This window comes from Branchiostoma belcheri, unplaced genomic scaffold, assembly GCF_001625305.1.
Source record: "Branchiostoma belcheri isolate BF01 breed outbred unplaced genomic scaffold, Haploidv18h27 scaffold107, whole genome shotgun sequence".
In the NCBI taxonomy this organism is placed as follows: domain Eukaryota; kingdom Metazoa; phylum Chordata; class Leptocardii; order Amphioxiformes; family Branchiostomatidae; genus Branchiostoma; species Branchiostoma belcheri.
The window spans coordinates 74,836-99,493 of NW_017802458.1; the positions used below are offsets into that span (position 1 = coordinate 74,836).

General features: G+C 40.8%; 1 protein-coding gene across 2 annotated transcripts in view; it reads left to right on the plus strand.

Moving 5' to 3' along the window:
- Positions 1 to 13,880, plus strand: part of LOC109479975 (kelch-like protein 9) — a 16,366-nt gene extending 2,486 nt beyond the window's left edge. For both annotated transcript variants that reach the window (XM_019782067.1, XM_019782059.1), the window contains exons 2-8: positions 1,423 to 1,488; positions 5,843 to 6,995; positions 8,415 to 8,507; positions 9,202 to 9,413; positions 10,540 to 10,666; positions 11,778 to 11,921; positions 13,219 to 13,880. In XM_019782067.1, coding sequence (XP_019637626.1) covers positions 5,851 to 6,995; positions 8,415 to 8,507; positions 9,202 to 9,413; positions 10,540 to 10,666; positions 11,778 to 11,921; positions 13,219 to 13,813 — 2,316 coding nt within the window. In that variant the 5' untranslated portion in view covers positions 1,423 to 1,488; positions 5,843 to 5,850 and the 3' untranslated portion in view covers positions 13,814 to 13,880. The remainder of the gene's footprint in view (positions 1 to 1,422; positions 1,489 to 5,842; positions 6,996 to 8,414; positions 8,508 to 9,201; positions 9,414 to 10,539; positions 10,667 to 11,777; positions 11,922 to 13,218) is intronic.
- The last annotated feature ends 10,778 nt before the right edge of the window (positions 13,881 to 24,658 follow it).

Consider the following 24,658-nt stretch of genomic DNA (forward strand, 5'->3'; position numbering starts at 1 on the left):
ACCCCCATGGAGGCCCTCATAAAGCCTGGTAGAGGGTATCTGAGTTTTCTACAACTTCCCCAATACTCTTACAAGTGTTTATTTGTATAGCTAAAAACAGCACTGAACCATGCCAGGACACAGTCATAAAGTCTATAAAGTGTCGGCCTGTGACCTATGCCACAGAAACTGTTGAGACAACAAAGTAATGAAGATCTACACGTACATTGTATACTGGTGATAATACTGGTGATACTGTACATTTAACAGAAGAATCTGGCAGTTCTGAATTCCTCAGTCTGAACATTTCAAAACGGTGGTACATGTACTAAAAATTCCCTAATTCGATTCACTTTAATATCTCCTTTAATGCCATGGCAATGTTTTTATTAAAGCACTGCCTGTAGTTTGTATACATCACTAGTATTTCTATTTTGAATTATTTTATGAAGATTTACCACATTTGTGGAAGGATTGACATAACAGGTGACTATCACCTCTCCAATATGTCAAACCTGAGACCGGACTGTAAGGTTTCAACCACTCACACCGGGAAGGTCCCCTACTCTTTTCGATAAGTGTGGTGGGTTCTTAACGTGTGTGGGGTGTGGCTCTCCCAAACACGGAACCTCCATTTAACGTTCTATCCGAGGGACGTCCCCAACCAAAGCTAGGTGCTCTCTTATTTACATCTGAGTGAAGTGAGGAAAGTCGTATAAAGTGCCCTTCCCAAGGGCACAAAATCGGTGACACCGGGCAGAATTCGAACCTGGGACCTCTTGGGCCTGGGCGGAACACACTACCGCTACGCCACACGACCCCACAAGTGAAAATGAAAACGACCCCAGATATTATTTACCATTTAAAATTAATTTCAATCTCCAACATGACACATTGAAATACATACACAGTATCTTTTAATTCACCATGAATTGTTGTTACCCGATAAAGATAAAGAGCAACCAAGGGCATAGATGTAGCTTGGTTCAGCATGTTCGGACTATATCAAAACAGGGCTCGAAATTCATGTTTGGAAATAGGTGCACTGGTGCACCCAAACTAAAAAATTAGGTGCACATAAAATTTTTTGGGTGCACCATATAAAACAAAACAAAACAAAACTTAATTACATATCTTACTGCTCCTCTTCTGAGCTTGAATCTGAAATGAGATTCAATTGGGTGCACAGCTCCAATTTCGGGTGCACTAAGCACATGCACCCAGCATTTCCAGCCCTGCAAAAGTTGTAAAAGTACAGATGATCCTCGTTTCTTTGGTTGCCTAGCAACCATTTGTATCATACACATGTGACTCTAGCAGGAACAGATGTTGAAGACGTTACTACATTTTAATCCCTATATGATAAATATTATTCCTTAAAAAGCGAACAGGGCGTAGGTAGAGGATGATCGTTAATTTCTGTGCCTGCTGTGTCGATTTCAGCCATCCGAGGGATCCGGCGGTTCTACAGTTACCTGGGACGGTGGGTCCGCCCGTACGAGAAAGATGGTAAGTTTTACTCTTTAGATGCATTTTAAAGGAATCAAATGCAGTTTTTAGGGGTTCGAATCCCGATTTTTCAAAGCCAATTATATTCTAGTCATTTATCCTCATAGTGAGTTGAAACAACACTATCCGTATACATGTATATATTGACCCTCATGAAGCAAAAGAGTTGGCATTACAATTTGTGTTTTTTTCTTAATTTCTGGATGTAGAGGTTTTAACTGTTTTAACAAATGTATGTATATGTATATGCATGCATACTAGTATGTATGCTGTATGACTGTGAAATGCTTATATAGCAGTGGTCGAAATACTTTTTTTCAGTGCTCTGCAATATTGCAGAAGAGTCAAAATTTTGTTCTGCAATTTGGAAATACTTTCTGCAAATACACAAGCCTCCATACTACAATCTTGCAGGTTTATAAGCATGAACTATTGATTGATATGCAAATTAGTGAAGACAACTTTTTGGAAGTCCAAAAAGAAACAAAAGGTAGACAAGTCAAGACAAGGTTGATGCAAATTAGTGAAGAAGCTCCTGTTGTTTCAGAACAAGAGCTTAAGTGTTGTCTGTCCTTGGGGCCAAGAGCGCCAAATCTCAAGTGCCAATTTTTCCTGCTGCAAAATTGCAGATTGTATAAATTTTTCTTCTGCAATCTTGAAAATCCATCTGCAGATTGCAGACTGCAGACAGGTATTTCGAACACTGTATAGGGAAATAAATTTAGGTTTTGCTTTAATTTCTAAAGTACTAGTAAGTTTCAATTCCAATGGTCCAATTTTTGGATCATACTTAATAATATGTTAAATTGTAGTTCTATATCTTATAATAATAAGTTATATACTAAGAAAAGTTGCCACTTGAAAAGAAGTCTTTGTTGAGTTTTAAAACATGAAATTTCTAGAATTAATGTTGCTAAAAGTAAAAGTAGAGGTAGGAATGTTAACATAACTAGGCTACAGTTTTGAAGATCAGTTTTGAGAACAATGTTTATTGTACATTGATGAAGGTTAGACATGATCCAAGTAAATGATATTCACAGACAATTCAAAGTCTACTACTTAACGAAATATGGATTTTGTCCAGTAGTAGAGTTTGAATTGTCTAATATAAATCTTGGTTGTACATAGTTGTAATATTCATTTTGTACTTTTGAAAATAATTTTTGACATACTTTGAAGTACACAACACACACCCATTCATAACTAGGGGCAGTGACCGCAATGACCCCAGAACACAATTTCCCACATGAATTTAGAAACTGACTTGTAAATTACAACAGAATGTTTCGCATACTTTGGATGATCTAAATGATGCTTTGAAGTTGAAATGTAGCCTGGTATCCAGTCTATTCTGGCTCCTCTGATTACCTCCCTAAGGCCACAACAATTTAATTTGTTGGTTCTCGGATTTTTTCAGAAAAAATACGAAGTGACAGGGCGAAAAATAAAGCAGGCCTAGGCATCCTATTATACCACCAAATGGTACGATAGGAGCCATGAAGTCAACACACCAGCCTGGTTCAAAATCTAAACAATGAATTTTGAACTTTTAATGATACCACTGCATTGAAAGATGGAATAACTGTAACAACTAGGAAGAAAAGGACTGTTTTCAACTGTTCAGGGCAAAATATGAGCATTTTGCAGTTGATTCAAATCTGAATTTTTTTTTGCAAATCAGAAAAAAATGAAGCAGGCGAATCCGTTAATCAAGAAATTAAATTGGTGTGGCCTTAAATCAGGAAAAAAAATGAAGCGGGCGAATCTGTGAACCAACGAATTAAATTGGTGTGGCCTTAGGCAACCATTCAAATACCAATTGATTTACTATTAACAGGTGCCATACTGTCAGGAAAGCGAGACAAACCAGAGCTATACTAAGATGGACACCAGTATAGCCACTCCCTTAGATCTGTATGTTATTGTTGGACAGACTAACACATGAGGTCTCACGTCTAAGTGTCAATCAAATTCCCCCACATGCCTACACTATCCCCCTCCCCCAATATAGCATGCTTCGTATTAATAGGGATCAATTCATATCATTCCACAAGACCACCTCCCATTTATTTTATACCAAAGATTTTCAAAAATATCATACTTCTTTTCTATAATTTGCATTTCTTTTGTCATATATGCTTGAGTATTGAAACATTAAAATCATTTTTACAATTCTGAATAACTAGAACTTTCAGAAAAGATTTTTTGTGAACCATGCGTTAGAGACATAACTCACAGGTCAGTATGTTACTTATGCTGTAGGGACTGGAAATAGAAATTGGGGGTGGAACGTTGGCATAACACAGTCATAAATATCCATCTGTCACAGATGTTGTCCTCAGTTCACACAATCTTTAGGTCACAGCAAGTAAATTTTATGGATGACATCCTCTGCAGACTCCAAATCTAATGCGATTCCTTGTAACATTTTCAAATTTTGACATCATAAACCTTGTGAAACAAGATTTCATACCTATATAATATTGTGCTAAGTTTACTGCCAACTATTACAACATCCATTTCTGACTGAAAAAAATTTTAAAAATAAAAGTTTCAAACATTGATTCATTGTACAAATGGTTTTGATTTTTTGATTCAGTGGGAACATCACTGCATCAAAGTAAAAGACAAATCAGAGCCTTCTCTTGTCTCCTCTCTTCATATTTATCTGCCATCCACGTTCCGTGAATTGAATGATATTAAACAATGTTCATTAAATGATACTATGATTCATTGTTGAATAGGATCAGAAAATGTTGCATTTTTAGTGTCATGTGCATTTTGATAATAATAAGAAAATATTAACTTTTTGAAATGTCAACACGATGTAAATACAATGCTTCCCTCATCCCAAAATTGTCTCATACTAGATATTTCAACTGTCAACAGAAGTCAAAGTAGTGCTGTGTACAGGTTCACTGGACTTGAAAGAATGTTTAGTTTCAAGTAAAAAAAACCCTAAAAGTCAAGAACCGAGTCTGGATTTACATGTATTACCATAAAACAGCATTTCACATACTCCTTTTCTTTCCAAACCACCTAAAACTATCCGTAGATTGCAAAATCTGTGCTGCAAAATGAAGAAAACATTGCCATCGGGCATCGTCAAGTACCGGCCTCCATGTTATGTGGCCAAAGTTTCACCCAGACAACATTGCAAGGTTGCCAACATGCAATTTTGTATATGCCATGGGTTTAGGTCCGGACTTACAAGTCCAGAAGTCCAGAACTGAACCTAAACTTCTGGACTTGCATCCGGACCTGAACCTAAATGTGGGTTTAGGTACATAGCATAGTCAAAGTCAAAGCATATCTGTTTTAATGCAGCACTTGGCTGTGGTAGTGGCACAGCAGGCTCTTTCTAAACTGGGAAACAAGTTCAAACAACTCCACTTGACCATAACCTCCCCCAGCAGGCTTTAGCCTAAACTGAGAACCAGGGGCACTCCTCCCTCATTCCGCCTTTGAGTGCCGTCCGACCAAGATTCAAAAGTAGAATCTGTGGTGTCATATGTTGTCTGTGGGTGCCACAAGTTATCCATTATTAAAACAACCTTTTTGCTCCAAACGTACTACTTTTAGCGGCGTAGTTAAATCGAATCCAACATCAAACAACATGGGGGACTTATATATGGGTTGTGGGGCCATCGCTCACTTTTGCGCCATCTCTGAGGCTCGATGTTAGCTCAACATCGTTGTACGTTTAGTGCGTTTATTCCCAGAGAATTTAGCCCTACTTGGTGTGGGTTGTCATCGCTCTATCCCTATTTGTTATACATGGGTGGTAAGTTTAAACAGTTAAACTTTTTTTCTATAACTAAATTCTAATGAGCTAACCCTTATAGTTCATGCAGTTTACAGCATACTGTGCTTTCAAAACACAATCATTGTCTTCAATTCTTGTGACTAGTTAGTACTTTTTTTTCAAAAGATCAATTCCTTTAGAAGGATTTGATTTAAAAGTGTCTGCCAGCTTAGCCTCTACCAGGCTTCGGGAGGTGGCTGGAAAGAATAGAAATTGGCCAAATAGAGAGATAACATGCCAAGGGAGTTGGTCCACTAGAGAGAGAGAGAGAGAGAGAGATCTAGAGAGAGAGAGAGAGAGAGAGAGAGAGAGTACTCTATGAAACCAACTCCCTCGGCATGTTATCTACTCTTTCCAACTGCCTGCCAAAGCCTGGTAAAGGCTATTCCAGACTAGTAAGGGAACAATATGATAGACTTTTGGCAGTCTTTCTTATTCTGTAAGTCCTTATAAGAATTGTTCATTCACAGCTAAAAGTCTAGAGGAAAAACAGTAAACTGTTGCATTTTTCTTCTGATTTACTCAAAATGTTGTGTTTTGTGTTGACAGCCCCAAAGATGGCAGCGCCAGCAAGTCCGCACACACCCGCGGAGGTGCAGCGCCAGCCATCACAGAAAGGGGGTGCTGCTGCCGCTGCCAAGCCCAGTGCCCTTGCCAAGCATGCTCACAGACTCCTCACCACGCTCAACAAGCTAAGGAAGGAGGGGGTGCTATGTGACGTAACGTTCGTGTGCGATGCGGAAACAGTCCACGCCCATCGAGTTATTTTAGTGTCGACCGGCTCCAATTTTAAAGAAATCCTCCAGCAATATTCTTCAAGAAATGCAACGGAAAACGATAAGAGCAGCTTGCAGGATTTCCGTGGAGCTACTAAAATCGAAATCGACCTGAGAGGGTCCGGTCTTACCGCATCCGCTGTAGATAAAGCTGTGGAGTACGCGTATCTTTCCGATATTGAGTTGTTGCGGAGTGGAGATGCAAGGGAAAGGCAAGAGATCGCGAAAGTTGCAAGGTACTTCAAGTTGTTGTCAGTCGAGCAGGCTGTGCTCAAGATGGCGGATAATGTTCCCGCGCTCTGCGAACCAGCCAAGATGCTTCACGTACAAGGTATCCTCAAGCACATCAACCAGTTTCGTAACGACGGTTTTATGTACGACGCCACGTTGATATGTGGAAAGGAGCAAATTCCGACACATAAGATCATGCTGGCAGCATTGAGTGACTATTTCTTGGCCATGTTTTCAGCGGGGATGCGCGAAACAAGTTCTCAGGTGATCGAAGTTGGCGGTATCGACGGAAAACTTCTGCGAAAGGTCGTCGACTTTGCGTACACCTCAGCTCTGGAACTCACCACGGAAAACGTCCAAGAAATTCTCCACGTCGGCTCGTATCTCCAAAGCTCGCTAATCGTCGAACCGTGCTGCGAATTTCTGAAGAAACATATCGACATGGACAACTGCGCCGACTTTTACCCGCTCACGAAAACGTACAATCTCGTCGACCTTGAAGAAGCCGTGGACAAGTTCGTTTCGGACAACATCATTGTTCTGTCCAATCGGCAGCAATTTCAGAAACTGGAACTCGGGAAGCTGGTGGAAATCCTGAGCCGTGATTCGCTGCGGGTGATGTCGGAGGTGGAGGTGTTCGGGATAGCGATGAAGTGGCTACACCACGACGTAGCTCGCTGGGAACATATGAACAAGTACGTACAGTTTGGAATACCTGGTATCTTCTATGAATGTGAGAATATTACGAGAAACTCACTCATACATGTATATTTATTTCGTAACTACTTATGGATTTGAAACTTTGCTCAAAAGCCATGCATAACTTTAACTAAGGCCTAGGAAAAAAATGTAGTTGTGTTCCATGTATCCCAAGCGACCCTAGAAAAAACTGCCAACTTTTTTTTTGTGGATCCCTGCAAGGGATATGAATTTTTCAAGCTGATCAACCTTAAGCTCCATGATCTGACACCTGAGTGATGAAACGTTGTACAATCAGTTTTCTAACATTGACATTGAAAATAGAAGTGTGCTCATGCAAGTTTTACTTTGTTAAACTGTATTGTATAAGTTGGATCACTAGACTCTGGAGATTGCCAAAGTCTAAAAAAAAACAAGAAGAAAAAAAGATAATCCCTACCTACCGACCCTAATTTTTTCAAGACTGAAACAGGAAACACAACATTTTTTCCAAGGGCTAACTAGAGTGGGGTCGTGTGGCGCAGTCGGTAGCGCGTTCGGCTCACACCCCAGAGGTTGTGGGTTCGAACCCCACCTTGTCACCGATCTTGTGCCCTTGGGAAAGGCACTTTACACGATTTTCCTCACTTCACTCAGGTGTAAATGAGTACCTAGCTTCGGCTAGGGACGTCCCTCGGATAGGACGTAAACTGGAGGTCCCGTGTTTGAGGAGAGCCACACCTCGAGCACGTTAAAGATCCCACCACACCTTTCGAAAAAGAGTAGGGGCATGCCCCGGTGTGTGACGGTACAAACACTAATGTATGGAGTTGGTGATTCACTTCAAATCACCCGGACGGAGGCCTGGCGACCTCCGTCTTGTATATGCCACATGGTGATTTACATCATTCACCCGGACGGAGGCCTGGCAAACCCCGTCTGTATCAGCCAAATCTTGGAGAGGAGATAGGCGCCGCCAAGATTATAAGCCTGAGGAGTCATCGTGACAAGTCCAGACATGCTGCTGGCTGTCATGATGCCCCTACGGCCGTGAAGGCTATGGGACTTACTTACTTACTTAACTAGAGTCTAAGTGTGTGTCGTTCGTCCGTCATGTTGACGAGGACCTAAGTGTACAAACATGCAGTGTCCCCAAAAATTTGACATAAACCTGCATGTCCCTTTCCTACCTTAACCACTGGAAGTCTGAGTCTATAAGCTTTAACCATTGTACTACTGGCTTTCTGATTCACAAAAAAACAGTTACTCAAGTAAATGGATATGATTTTGGAAACGGTCAGACATTTCAGATAGCATCCACTACGTGACACTAGAGAACTTGTGCAATTGCTTGAGAACTGTTTTTGGGCATATCTTATTACCTTGATGTCTAAACTTCTCTGACGTGGCTTTCTGATTATTCCTCATTCCTGTAGGATCCTGGAGTGTGTGAGGTTCCCCCTGCTGCCTCCACAACAGATGATGATGACAGTGGCTCGAGAGTGGGACCTGGTCAAGAAAGATTCCCGGTTTGTCAGTCTTCTGAACTTGTATGTTACAGGAATACAATACATATTTTTAAATATTTCAAAACAATGAATATTTTGAGATTTACATTTTGTGGGAGGTTGTGAATTCTTGAATGACCTATGGAACTGTTTTTATGTTTACCGAAGGAAAACATTCGGTAAACATACTGTTTTTGTTCAGTTTCTTCTTCTTCTCCAAACAAACAAGGTGAATGACCTGAACCAGATGTCTATCACCATGGTAACTAGTGTTGGGTTACATCATGTTGCAATTTTATAGCTTGAGGGATTTAGACTCCTGTCACCATATATAATGAATGTATATGAATATGTTTGAGTAAGAATTAATAGATCAAACCATTTGTGAAGGTAAACATTATGCATTTCCTTTGCAAATGTTACCTTTTTATTTTATGTATTCATTATGTTTACCAAAGGAAAACATGTTTTTGCTCAATTTCATCTTCCTCTTCTTCTCCAAACACTGACCTCTGACCTGGCTATTACCTGAATTGTTGACGTCTGTCACCATGGTGTTGGGTTACATAATGTAGCAATCTTATAGTAGGAGGGATTTAGACTCCTATCTGACCATATATAACAGAGCAGACCATGTGTGAAGGTAAACATTATGCATTTGCTTTGCAAATTTTTTAACCTTTCCAGTTTTTATAACAATTTTCTTGTTTTCTAGTTGTGTTGCCTTGCTGAAGGAGGCTACGCGGTACCACAACATGGTGTACCGGCAGCCCGTGTTGGAGACGCCGCGGGCTAGCCTGAGGTCTGACTACCAGTGCGTGGTGACGCTGGGCGGGATCGTGCAGCGCGGGGAGGACGAGGAAAGCTGCGAGGACGTGACCTTCCTCGACATGTACAGTCAGAACTCTGCGTGGAAGGACCTTGCTCGTAGGTTATCATTTACTGTAAATCACTCTATATTCGTGGTACTTTTATCTTCACGGTTTTTGCGGTCACTTCTGTACCACAAATTTATCATAATTATTTGCCGACTTTATTTCTTCTGCACCTGCCCCAACCGCAAACAGGTCCATTTTTCTCACACCGCGAAATTTTGCTACCCCAAATATAAAGTGATTTGCAGTACAACCAAGGAAGCACCAATGAAATACTAGTAGAACATGTAAAAAAGAATCAATTATTTTCAAAAGTTTTGGACAACCATTTCTTTTTTTCTACCTCCATGGGACAACATAATGTTTAATGCAGGTTCTGGCAAGTCGTGTATATGGGAAAGGCACTTGAAACAAATTCCCTTGCTCAACTTGTTGGTGAAAATGAGTACCTAGCTTATGACAGGGACATCCTCTTAGATGGGATGTAAAGCTGAAGGCCCCGTATTTGAGGAGTGACACACTTCAACCATGTTTAAGAACCAACCACACTCTGACAAGAGTAGGAAACCATCCCAATATGAGTCAAGTGGATCAAAACTATCAGTCCAGTATTACAGAGCTGCACAAAACTTAAATATGTTTCTCCATAGGCCAGTTTACCAGTTATGCAAAAAAACAAACACGCAAACTGGTCAACAGTAAAAAAATGTGTTTTATAACAGGGAGATATTATAGTGTAGCCCCTGACCAAAGGTTTTGTCCATTTTGTCAAAAGTATATTGAAGATGAATTTCACTTTGTTATGGAATGCACTGTTAGAATATGATGTTTTACATAATAAGCTATTTACATTTCTCGAATTTCAAGAGTCTCGATGCTAGAGACAGATTTGAATATATTTTAGCATGCAATGATTCCCACAATGCAAAAATAGGTAAATATATAAAAGACTGCTTTGTTATTAGAAAAAAAATACCGAAACTTGTGATTAGCCCACTCGATTGTAACACTTTATCAAAGACTTGTTCTAGCCCTTGTTGTTTAAGTAATATTATTAGGATATGTTAGGCTTTATTCTACATTACGTTTTATTCAATACATTTCTTTTTTTGCACATTGCCATACATTGTGTACCATGTGCAATTGCCGTGCAATAAAGTTCTTCTTGTTTTTTTCAGAAGTGGAGCAGGAAGTAAGTTACCACTGTGCTGCTGTGCTGAACAACTTTGTGTACATCGCGGGAGGAGAGGCTCCAAGTATCTCCAAACTCAGCAGTCACAAGTTAGCCATCAACAGTGTGTGGCGGTAAGTTTCACAACATATATATGGTTAGTTAGGAGTTTTTGATTTGGCTTGATTTATTGAAATTTTAACAGTACAATACATGTGGGACATTAAGGCAGCTGTTGCTGGTGTTGTGTCCCACACATAGAACAAATACACTGCATAGTTCTCACTAGGCTGTTTGAGCGTAGGGGCCCCCTACGCTGTGATTTTGACCCCCTACGCTGTAATTTAGCCCCCTACACTGTGTTTCAACCAGCGTAGGGGTGGTTTTTGGGGGCAGAAGCTTCATTAATCTTTAAAAAAATGAAAATATAACTTAAGAATGAAGCTATAACAGAGGGAAAACAAAATCTGTCCCCCAATAAACAATAAATAGTGTCTTAAGTGGTTAATATGAGTTACAAAATTTTTGGGAGAGAATATCAGGCCCATGTTTTGGGGACTCGGTGCGTGACTCGCGCCGCAGAAAGTTGCCCTTCTATACCTGACCCCTATGCTGTGAAAAAATCCTGGTGAGAACCCTGCACTGGACAGACAATAATCATTTCACTTGAGTTAAGTGAGGAAAGTTGTGTTAAGTATCTTTCCAAGGGCACAACATCGGTGGCATGTCAGGATTCACATCCGGAACCTCTTGGTTCCGAGTCGAGCACTATGCCGCTACGCCACACGACCCCACAAGTTTTGAAAATAAAAGTGTCCTCATGCAAGTTTTACTTAAGTTAAACTGTGTAAGTTGGACCCCTATATAGATATCACTGATTTCTAAAAAAAAAGGGGAAAAAAAGATAATCCCTACCTACCGACCCTAATTTTTTCAGGACTGAAACACAACATTTTTTCCTAGGCCTTACTGAAGGAAAACATGTTGTTTTTGCTCTGTTTCCTCTTCTCCAAACACAAAAGGTCAATGACCTGGACCAGACATTTTCACCAAGGTAACTAGTGTTGGGTTACATCATGTTGCAATTTTGTAGTAGGAGGGATTTAGACTCCTGTCATAATATTCATGAATGTGTTTGAGCAAGAATTAACAGAGCAGACCATATGCGAATGTAAACATTATGCATTTGCCTTGCAAATGCTACCTTTCTAGGTATTAATATTATTATCATAACATGAATTTCAGGTATGATCCAGGGAGGAACCAGTGGCTGTCAGTTGCCTCCATGCAGGAGGCCAGGAGTGACTTTTCCCTGGTACCCGTTGGCAACCACCTGTACGCTATCTGTGGCAGAAACAAGACTCCTGGGGAACTCTTCACTGTAGAGAGGTGAGATCTGATATAGACTACTGAGTAAAGAGACACTTTTTACACAACAAAGTCTTTTATTCAGCCGACGTTTCGGTGACCGTCTGTCACCTTTCTCAGGGCAATTCTGACTGGTTCACGTTGCACTGCAGCACAGGTGTCGCTGCTATAGATGCATTCCCAAACGTACAATCTACAATTTATGTACAATTTACATATCTACACATGTACAGGGAACTGTATCTACAATGCGGTCCCAAACAGATGCTTTTTGTCCGATTACAATCCACAAAGCTTCAAAACAAAGGTCCACCGCCATCTCCTGACATAACTACATTATACTCACTTAAGTGCCTCTAGCTAGAAGTGCCTAGAAGTGGCCAAATATAATTGGCCTTGCATTGAGCGACACCGTTAAAAAAAAAACGTACAGGAGTACAGAAGGTTAGGTAGGTGACAGACGGTCACCGAAATGTCGGCTGAATAGAACACTTGGTTGTGTAAAAAGAGTTTCTTTACTCAGTGACCTACCAACCTGATGAAACTATTCACAGACATAGACTGCTGTTTCAGGACCATTACAGTTACAGTAACAATATCCTTTCTACATTACATGGTGTGTAGGGCAGTGCCCATCTCGATTTTTAAAGCCCTTGGGCCACACAGCTGTGCAAGCACCACAGCAGGGGACTAGTCCGCTAGAAAAAAAATGTGTTAACTCACTGCAACCAAAATGTTGAAGTTAGGTTTAAGTTCAACATTTGTTATGTAGTGTCTCTGCTGTATTATTAAACAAGAATGTTCTGTATTATGAAATAAGATGTTTTCTACTTGACAACCTTTAATATTTGAAGGGAACTCAGGGCTCGAAATTAAAGGTGGTCCACTGACCACTAATATTTAAGCTGGGACAAGTAAAAAGACACATTCGGACATTTTTGGGACATTAGAAAAATAATCAACATCAGAATGTCAGCCTTTCTTTTGTTTATCAGGCACATGTCCCGGCTTTTGGATCCGGAAAAGTCCCCCCAAATTTCCTGTCTACTCTGTAATTATAGTGCTCCTGAGAGTGAACATAAATAAAGTAAAGTTGACTCCAAGTTGAAGTCACACAATACTTCCCAAAAAACAGTTCATCTTCACTTCAGAACAATTGAAATTTATTTTTGGAACAGTGCTGATACAATAGGAAGAAAAGATAATTTCAAGGCCTGGGAACTTTCAAAAGGAGCATGTTTGTTTGTTTGTTTGTTGGTTGGTTAGTGGAGAGTTGATTTTAGACACTCATCCTTATTATGTATGTTGTTGTTTACAGGTATGATCCGTTGGTGGATGAGTGGAAGTATGTAAAGAGAGCGTACGAACCCGTGTTTGGCCACGCAGGCGCCGCGCTACAGGGTAAAATCCTCGTATCAGGAGGTGGTCGGAATAAAGTTTTCCACAACCGCGTACATTCCTACGACACCGCGCTCGACGAGTGGTCCGAGAAGGCTCCGCTGCTCTCTCCGAGGGCGTTTCATCGCATGGCGACCGTTGGCGACAAGGTGTTTGCTATCGGTGGATACAAGAATCGCTCGGGTCCAGGGTTCCCTGTTAATGATGTCGTGTCCGTGGAATGTTACAACATGGCGGAAAACCAGTGGTCCGTCGTGGCGCCAATGTTGGAAGCACAGACTGGCGCGGGAGTGGCCGTGCTCAACGAAAGCGTCTACGTGGTGGGCGGGAGGGCATTCAGCTCGACGTCCTCGCGGCGTTCGGTGCGCCTGAACACGGTGACGAAGTACGACACCAAGAGGAACAGGTGGGAGAGGTGCAGTTCCCTCAAACAGCCACTGAGGGGCGCTGCTTGCTGCACACTCAGGCTTCCACAACGATTGTTCTCCATGAGCAGACTCATAACCACTGTGTAAAAACTGTAGTATATAGTGGAGTGGGTTCATTCCTCAAGCTAAGGTCTAGGAAAAAAAATGTTATGTTTCCTGTTTCCAGACCAACCCTAGAAAAAGCTAGCCTCGTACCAGGCATATAGAACTGGGGATTTGGTGGTCTTCGGCTGTTTTCTGATTAGCCCAGTTCTAAAAATGGGGGTAATTCAAACAGGCCGGCTATGGTGTCTATATACAATCAGAAAATAGCACATAAAAGCTCCCAAAGACCCTGAAGACCCCCCAAAACCCCTAGACTTTTTGGGGGGTGAACCCCATAAAGGGACATAAATTTTTCAAGTTGATCGACATTTTCTAGCTCCATGATCTGACACCTGAGTGATGAAACGTTGAACAATCGGTTTTCCAACATTGATATTGAAAATATAAGTGTCCTCATGCAGGTTTTACTTTGTTAAACTGTATTGTAATTTGTATAAGTTGGATCATATGCATAGAGAGAGGTTGGCAAGGTAAAAAAAAAAGAAAGATAATCCCAGCCTACCAACCCTAATTTTTCCAGGACCGAAACAGAAACTCAACATTTCTTCCCTGGCCTGACATCTAGACATGAAGAAAACATTGCCATCGGGCATCGTCAAGTTTTGCCCAAACAACATTGTAAGGTTGCCAACATGCAATTTTGTATACGCCATGGGTTTAGGTCCGGAACTGAACCTAAACCTCTGGACTTGAATCCGGACCTGCACCTAAATGTGGGTTTAGGTACACAGCACTAGGGACAGCTAAGGTGTACTAGATAAATTGATACTAATTAGCTTTAGGAAAAAAAAAAAAAATGAATCCACTCTACTATATACTGTGTAGAAACTGTACTTACTGAAATTTCTGTAAAACACCAAGTACTGCATAAATAAATGTATACCCTCGCTAGAATTGTTCCCAAAAGCTCTGTCTAAAGCCAGCTTAGAATTGGAGTGGGACATTTTCACGATACAGACCTAATTGTATGAAGCAAGTTTAAACTGCAATTTCCAACACAACAAATTGGACTCACCCAAATTTTCGACTGTACAACTCCAGTCTTTGTCAAGGAATGAGCAATCTACATCAGGGCATTACAACCATCCCTCAACAGAGACGGGGGGCACCACAGACTTTCTGCAACCTATGATCCACTGCTCACGGCGTCACGTGTGTTATCTGCGTGACGTCACGGAAGCGGTGGCTTGCTCATTCCTTGACAAAGACTGGAGTTGTACAGTCGAAAATTTGGGTGAGTCCAATTTGTTGCGTTGGAAGTTTCAGTTTAAACTTGCTTCATAATGATTTCTACCAACACAGATGAACTTTCAAGAAAAGACCTGATTGTAATTTGAATCATGTGTACATACATGTAGATATGCATTATACAATCATGTATACATGTACATACATGTATGATAAATCAAGATTAGAATATTAATAATCAAGATTGAAATTAAACATCCACTGTAATCAGTGTGATATGGAAACAAATCATGAAAAAAATCATATGCATATCATGCATGGTGCCAATCTAATTCTATATGTATTGCATATATATCTCTGATATGAGTGAATAAAAAGTGGTGTTCCACTGAAAATAAGACTGAAAACATTACCATAGTTGTAGCAATCAGAAATCTTTATATTTTTGCTATGGGAAGGTTTCAGCTGGAAGAAATGTGTAGTTGAAATGCTTTAAGGCAGAAAAGTTGGTGAGAAGACAACTTGAAGAAGGATCAGTGGGAAAGGTTAAGAACACCCCTTTTTGAGAGTGGTTTGTCCCTACTTATATGTAATTGTATCAATCATCAGACAAGTCCACTTACACATTGGGGGACATTGGTTGTATTGTGTGGGAGAAATTTGTGCGAGAATTTGAGGGAGGTAAGCAAGAATTTGTGAAGAACGCTGGCGTTTTTTTCTTACAATAGTGTCCAAGAATTATATATCCGAGCTTTATATCATATCTTTTGAATGTGAACTGTATATCTATGATCGTAAAATCTACAAAAAGTCTAAATATTTATTGTTTGATGTTTGAGACACAATCACTGTATTTTGCATATTGTAGCCAAGTAATTACCCAAGCTTTGCTGAGGAAGTTTGTGTGTAACCAGAAATAAAGTACAGTCTGTAGTAGAAGATCTATTGAAGGCTTTATGTGTTATTTTGTTGCTTACTAGTGACTATTTGGGGGAAGAAGGGAATACTTTTCAAAGGTCTGTTCAATGAATGGGAAAAAATGGGTATGTAAAATCATAACATGACTCCAAGGAACACGCAAATCTTTTCAAATATCCTGGAAATGAAGAAACCAATGACGGAGCTTTCGTAAAATGTTGTCATACGCGTACAAAATGTAGGTTTGTGGCAGACAATGCACTTATTGACTGTAATGTTTACAGTTGTCGGCAGGGGGCGCGCGTGAGTGGTCACCTTAGTGAAGGAGGGGTGTCGCCGCCAAAACATCTACATTTCTCTAAGCTTACTAGGATTATCTTTAGGGTTAGGATAGAGTTTAAGGTTACAGTTAACGTTAACGGTTATGGTTAGAGTAAGAGTTGGGAATAACCTTCAACTTGACCGCAAAACATCCTGACAGGGAATGTCTAGACAAGAGATAACGTTATTCAACTCACAGATGTGACTGTCCTATATGTATGTAACAGAAACCACTTTAGTATGTCGAGGTTAACGCAATTTCCTTGGCAGAGGAACGTTCTTCACGAAGCTACGATCAACTCTACAATTTTTGGAACGGCAACATATTTTGGCCTGTACAGGTATGGTGTGACAGACCATTCAGTGTATGTAACGTTGTGAATTTCACTTGTATCCAAGTGTAGGTATAGTTGTAGAAGACCTCACGAAAGTCGCTGTCAATGAAGATTTCTTCGCAAACAACTGCCGTCGCACAGCGTGCCCGCAAAGCTGGTGTGATGGGCGGTTATACCTGCTATCTACCAGGCTTCGGGAGGCGGCATGAAAAAGTAGAAAGCGGTCAAATAGAGCCCGAGATAACATGCCGAGGGAGTTGGTCCGCTAGAGAATACATTTTGCCGCAAACTGTTATCTCCAGCAGACCAACTCCCTTGGCATGCTATCTCTCTATTTGGCCGATTTCCACTCTTTCCAGCCGCCTCCCGAAGCCTGGTTGAGGCTAACTATCCACTACAATGCAGGTACAGATACAATGAGTGAGACCTGCATGTATGATTACTGCCGCTGGGCGGCGCTACTCGCTGACCGCAGTTTGGGCCACAGCCCCACAACAGGTGCGAAGTTTTCTGCGGGGCAGGCGATGCGCTCCATGCCTGCGCACAATGCCGCCTCTGCACATATTTGCAGAATGGCGAGAAACAAGGTGACACGAAACCACTCCTGACACGGAGTCACCTGGGCGCATATATCACCCCGGCTTGTCCAAACAGCCTTATCTTGACAAGCATTGTTGTCTCGGAGGAGAAAATGCCCACCTGTATAGCATGGACCCAGGTAGGTGAAGGGGAGACAGGTACACTCCAAGCAGAGGTTTGGGGTCATTTTTGGCTTGTTTTTAGACTTTTTTATCGGGGTGCACTGGAATCTTTCTTTGAGTGAAAGAAAAAATACTTTGAGTGAAAGAAAAATTCCAGTGCAAAAAAGAAACCCCAATAAAAAAAAGTCTAAAACACGCCAAAAATAACCCAAAACCTCTACTTGGAGAGTATTGGACAGGTACCCTTCTAAGAAATGATAATGACAAAAACTAAAATATTCTGCGTGGTATTTCACGGGATTTTATGGAAAGATTTTATGGTAACGCTCACTTTATAGATGCACTCTATAGCAAAGCAAAATTGTAGGATATGTCTGTTTGAACTTACTGTCTTGATTGTTACTTACTAAGGTAGACTGTACTGTACAAAATCGGAGAAAGAAACGAAATGTGAACTATGATTTTAAAAAAAGAGAAAATCTGCCTCAAATATAGTGTAAGTTCTGTGGCTCCAGTACTGGATCATATGTGAAATGTAGAAAGAACTTATCCTAGGATACTTGACTTTATTTCGGTCCACAGTGAAAAAATGAAAAGAAAAATCATAAAGAGATTTTATCGTGTTGACAGGTGTCCATTTCTTCTCATCAATGTGTGTGTGTGGATGTGTGCCACCTGTTTCTCTTGAGCAGTACGAGGGGGGGGGGGGCGAGTAGAAAAGTTTAAGTGGCGTATGTCATTTATCACTATCATTGTGTCTAGCAGGGCTGAATGGTAAATACGTCGTGATGACCAAACAGTGTTGGATAAGTCAACACGGCTGAAAACAGTCGGTACACCGGCTCTGTACCTTCCCCAAACTTCCATCAATAGTACAGCCCCGCTTTTTTAGTATTTATAACACTTAGTTCAAAAGATCACACGTCCGCTTAGCAAACAAACCTATGAACTTTGCTCGGAAAAAAAACGGCTGGGGGAAAATCTCTCCTTCTAGTAGACAAGGAGATGTAGTTTGTGGACTTGTGGACTCTTGACACAGGTGTTACGTCTCTAGTGGAAGAAATTCAGGAAAGTCTTATATATATATTCAAGAAAACCGTTTAAAATCGCAGTTTGAAAACGTGGGCAAGTCGACAGATAAAATAATAGTAGAAACAAAGGGATTGGGAGATTTGAGTTGCCATAGGGACGGTTATGGTAACGGGTTTAGTTGTTTCTCAGTGTTGATGTGTTCAGTCACTTGTCCTTACTTTAACAGCCTGTTGGTGTTTGCCCTTTGTCATTCCACGAGCGACATACCGTTGCCGCCGAGGTCGACCCCCCTTTCAGTGCTGTCATGGCGCCGAGACTCTATTCTCAACGCTCTATTTAGATGGGTACACAACGACCTTTCTGTACGGCTTGCTGAACAACATTTGCGCCGCCATAACTTGTCATCGAACGGGCCACCATTGTTGTACCCTAGGGATTCTGGGAAGACATCCGGGTGACTACAAGACAGTGATGGTTTACGGCACATTACCTCAAACTGTCGTAAATAACCCCCCGACGACGTCTAACCACTTTGCCCAACAGTCATACAGTTTTCACCTGATTTACGCCATTATCATACAAGTGGTCTTTTTGTAAACAAGTCGAACAACCATAAAACTTTCCTACCATTTGACTAGATCAATTTAGCTGTCGCAGGGTACACTTATAAGGCGATTCGGTATGCCAGTGAATGGGCAACTATAATGTTTGTGTTCTTCCACCGTACTTTGACTCTAAATGCCAAACATCACTCACACATTCATACGAACACCTTTTTGACATTCCATTATACGTAGTGTTGAGCGAACAATGTACAGAAAAGGTCAATAGGTAAGGTCGAGTTTTGTTACTTTCTAGTTGTAAAATAGAATTGTGTAGGTACAATTGCTATGGAATTTTCCTAGACAAGGAAAGAAGTTGAAAAGATCGAAGAAAGACATGAGGATTGAATGGCTTGACTTTTTTCGGTAGTTCTTACTTTTAAATTTATCAGACACGTTTTGTTTTCAGAATAAACAATGTTGATATTCAAATCACAAGTTGTAATAGTGTTCTAGCCTTATTATATGAATAACCACTCGATAGTCACACCCTACTAAAGTTATAGCTACGCAGAATAACATTATAGCTAAGGATAGCCTGGATTCAGTCTTCTTCAGCTACAACTCCACGCTACCACACAGTGTAGTAGCCTGTACCAGGCTTCAGATGCGGCTGCAAAGAGTAGAAATTTGCCAAGTAGACAGATAACATGCCAGGGGAGTTAGAGAGAGCCTCTGAAGCCTGGTAGAGGCTAATATAAGTCTTGGAATAATCTGGAATTCCAGGCTTCAAACGACCACCATTACGTTTAGGTAGACTGTCAAACCTGATTTAATTTTTTTCGCGCGCTTTTGGGAAGGGAAAGCCGGGGGGGGGGGTTGTAAAGGTCTAAATTTTGCCTTTAAAAGGTACACTGATTTGTATCACCAGCGGGGCTGGAATCCTTTTAAGAAACTGCTCATTTTGTCATTCAATAAAAAATTGTGTCTAATTTTTTTCCTTTGCAATCCTCTCAAAACTGCAGGAAATGCCATTTCAGAAGGTTCAATTTTCACAAATTTTCTGGGGAGCATGCCCCTGGACCCCCCTAGCAAGATCGCGCCTTCGGCGCTCGCTGGTCCCTCAGACAGTGGGAAGAACCCCCAATGAACATACTGGCTACGGGCATGAGGTTACATTATCCTGTCCCCGATCTTAAGAAGCTGACACGTTTCCTCCAGGTGTGACTTGGCGGCTCCACCTGCGTGTTTACAGTACTCCCGCCGTGAACACTTACCTGGGAATAAACAAACAGGTGCGCTACACAACGTTAGGAACCCACCACAACCACCACCACCGTGCAACACACATCATGCCAGAACCGCACTCCCGGCTAAAGCTTTTAGAGTCTCCAAGCATATTTCTTTGAGGCTGCAAAGTCAGTATCAAATTGGCCAGGCAGTATCCGTTTGCCAAGCAGTTACCATTTGCCACCCGAGTTAGACTGGCATAAAAAAAAGAGAGCCTGATAAAAACGTATAACACGCGTACGCCAAAAGCAAGCCGAAGCCTAAACCTCTTGTTGGAGAGTAGGAACTCCCTACCACAAACACAGGACATTGTAACTCTCAGGGACATGAGCTGCAGACACAAACTAAAGGATTGTGTCAGTCGCAACCTCGGTGAAACTAGACAGTGTTCTGCGAGGGACAGTTTCTAAGCCGAGACGAGGTATTAGGCAAAGAAAAAGAAAGATAAAACTATGCAATGATTTCTCTGAAATCGTTATCATCAAGAGAGGAAAAACGGGGAACAGAGAGAATGGATCTTGACTAGGCACCAAATATATGCATATACAAATGACTGAGAAATTTTACACTGTCAAGACTGAGTTTCACATGCTGGCTAGGTATCCCACTTCGTCGATGCCCAGTGGCGTCGATGCCCTAGGGTACATGGGATCGAGAGGTCTAGGGTTCGATTCCTGGCATTTCTGCCTCGGAGAATTCACACACAATGAACATCTGGATCTGACCCTACCCCAGTAACATTCATGACTGGTGTCAGTGCGGTGGGATTGGACCAACGCAAGGGGCACGGACCTTGACCGGGTTAGGGCCGGGAGGGGGTTGTATGAAAATTTTGAACGATAAAAACACATCGACATAATTTTCCCTGTTCCATTGCTCATGCTGGTCCGTCATGTACATGAATAACATAAATATGTCAATAAAAAAAGAAAACTCAACTGGAGATGCTTATCAGGTTCTTCCCTTATCTCAAGTGCGTCTTGCACTTAATGTCAACATTACAATTCTTCCATAGGTTTTACATCCGTCCACATCCAATTAATCCTCCGCAACATTTGTCTATCAATTAATGGACTATTCAACAATCAATTCATTGTGTGTACCTCCCCCCTTTGGTTAAGACAAACACTGGACTTCACTTGATAAATCACGTTGACATTACCTCACACAAAGACCACATTTATAAGACTTAGAAAGCACTCGTGAGCTACATGTGTATCCTATTCAACTTCAAGTCCATTGAGTGTAATTTCCACTTAATCTTTAAGTTTCTTATTTATGCAAACCAGTCGCTGTACTTTACTATTCTGTTGCTGTATTTTACTATTCTGTTATAGATAGATCAATGATTGTTTGGAAAAATAGAAGTTCACGTAATGTATTTTATTGTCTTTTGCTTTCACAGCGCGAAAACAGACATTTAAGCAAACTTTCCGCAATATGTAAAGAAGTATTAAAGTTGAGAAAATATTTCAGTAGACTTTACGACTTCGTAAAGGCTGCTGAAAGGCAAGTTCCGCCTCTCCGTCACCTTTCAGCGTGCTTAAATACGACGTAAACATATTTTATATCTTTACGCTTCCTTTATAAATCCGTAAATATAGTTATTCTTATGGTGCTTCATCATTATACACGTATAGTAAACACTGTCTCTACCTTAAGATAAACCGATAAAATATAACAGCAGAAAATCCCGACAAGATTTCCTGTTTATACCGGCTGGTCATTTATTCTGTTCCGTTGACGGATCGACGATTTGAACAGCTTAGTACGTTCACGTTAATTATACAAACTGTTGACAAGTCTACAATCACAACTCAATCATATACAAGACAAATATTGGTCGTTTCATTAGGGATGTGTTGCCCGAACAGGACAAAGTTTGGGACAACTGAATTCTTGACCGTTCACGAGGCCAAGACGGTGTCTTTATTACAGTGTTTTTATGCGAAGGAAGGTAGCTGTCAATGTGTGTAGTATCACATGAGAAACCTTTAAAAATAAGCGTAATTTTTAGGCAACACCTTCGCTTCTCCATATAGACAAGATGTTCAAGTGAATGAAATTCTTGAAACCTTTCTGACAGTAGTGTAACACATTTGAACATGCTGAATTTTAACATTTAACATACTGAATTGAACTGTTGTTTTAGAGCTTTGAGGATGAATTGACAACTTTATTCAATGCTTTCAGTGGGCTGGTGTGGCGTAACGGCAGAGTGCTCGACTCGGGACCAAGAGGTCCCGGGTTCGAGTCTCAACATGTCACCGATCATATCACCGACCCTTAACTCAAGTGAAAATTGTCCTGTATTTGTTTCTATGTGTGGGACACAACACCAGCAACAGCTGTCTTTGTCCCACATGTATTGTAGTATTATTACAATTTCAATAAAATAAAGATTCATTGCAATACAATTGCATAAGATACAACGAGTGGTAACTTCGATAATAGCAACACTTTTCGAAACTAATCGACTCTATAAAAGACTGTGTCTTGTATGGTCTTTGGTGAAGATGGTAACAATCCTACCCTACCTACCCTACAGTCACGACGCCTTCTCCTGACTGTGAACTTTGCGAACTCTCTTAGACAGTCTGAACAGTTCCGGCATTTTCTGCCACCTGTTAGAAGTGCAATAAGTGGTCGTCAAACCAGATCAGCTTATAAACTGAACACTCCTCGCAGCAGAACTGATCGTTATCAGAATAGTGCCCTTCCTTTCATGATCCGCCTGCTTAATATGTATATGTAACACTGTCACTTTTTTTTAACCTAAGACTTATTTTAGTGTTACCAGTGTCCGTCTGTTTTGTTATCTGCTACGATATTAATTTGCACTTGAAATGTTGTTGACAATATTTTATATACATTTTATGTAATGGTTTATTTCTATTTTAATCGCTTAATATGACGTTTTATACTAATAATGTGATGCCCCAATGTCAATTCAGCCTCTGGCTGCCATTTTTGGGACAGTGTTGTTGTGTTTTAATGCAAATAAACCATTGATAATCATTTTTAATGTACTATTCTATATTTACAATGCAGGAATTATCATATTTCAAATTATCAAATTTCATATTATCAAATTTGTATACATTGAATTGGATAGTAGGTAATTGAATTGGTAAGTAGAATTTTACCCACGTATTTCAATCGGACGTAAGGGTCAAACTAGCCTCCTTCGCAGACTTGTAGGGCGCGCCGTTATTTTTTTTTCGGTGAGCGACGAGAGTTATGCCGCGGAGGGACGATTTTGCTGCCGAGGGAGTTTTGCCGGGGAGAGACGGTTTGCAGCGAAACTAGGAGGCTAGGGTCAAACTTGGTTTGTTCAACTTTATCTTTGACTTTCCAAACAGGAATTTGTTGTCGTAGCGACTGGTGTAACGTTGTGATTTTGACGGCTGTAGACCGTCCAAACACGGCCATCGCTGGCGCGGACAATGTGTGTGTGGAGGGGACAAAACAACTCAGGCTGTCAAAACTGCGCTGTGGTAGCATTTCTTAGTGCGTTTGTGGATTTGGTTGAACAGAGACGGTGAGATACGGATAGGATAAGACCTAGCTTAGGCCACAACAAGTAAATTTAATGGATGACATTCTCTGCAGACTCCAAATCTAATGCGAGCGGGCGAAAAACAAAAACAAGGCGGGCCGAAGAAAACAGGTTCCTACATTTTAAAATGTTGACTCAATCATTGTACAAATGGTTTTTATTTAATGGGAACATCGCATATACACAGCCAGCATCACATATCACTGCATCAAAGTTAGAAACAAAACATTAAATCAGAGCCTTTTCTTGTCTCCTCTCTTCATAGTTATCTGAAGATGTCGTTCATAAAAATTACTTGTTGTGGCTTTATTGAGTTTGTGTGTGTGGGGGGATTTGGGTGTGGGTAGGTTGGACTGAGACAGTGAGATAAAGATAGGTTAAGAGGCGACTTAGCGCAAAATAAATGTCCGGAATATCTCAATGGAAGAGTTTTGTCTGTTTTCTTTTATTTATTATTTTCCAATCTGCCTTGGCGATAGTGGACTTTTGATGGCCCATGTCACCTACTCAGGAGTTTCTCTCTCTCTCTCTCTCTCTCTCTCTCTCTCTCTCTCTTCCTCTTTCTCTCGTTTCTTCTATTCCTTTTCTGTCCTCTTATTTCTCTCTCTTTCTCTCTTTCTTCATGTCTGAAACAGTGAGATATATAAAAAAAGGGAAACATCCAAATCCTAATGATATAACCAATTGACTTTTTCATTCAGAGTTCTTCAATACATATAAGTAAAATCATCAGTTGTATAAAAACTTCTGCACTGTTCGCTATGGATGCTGGGAAGAACACAGACCACTGCGGATGCTGGGGACGATACAGACCACTTTCATACCTTGGGGACGAGATCCCAGTCTCTTAGTGTAGATTTGGCCAACATCGTTTTTTTTCCATTTTCCGTCAGAATTTTTATTCTGGACATGTCCATAGCAAAGATTAACATCCTAAGTGT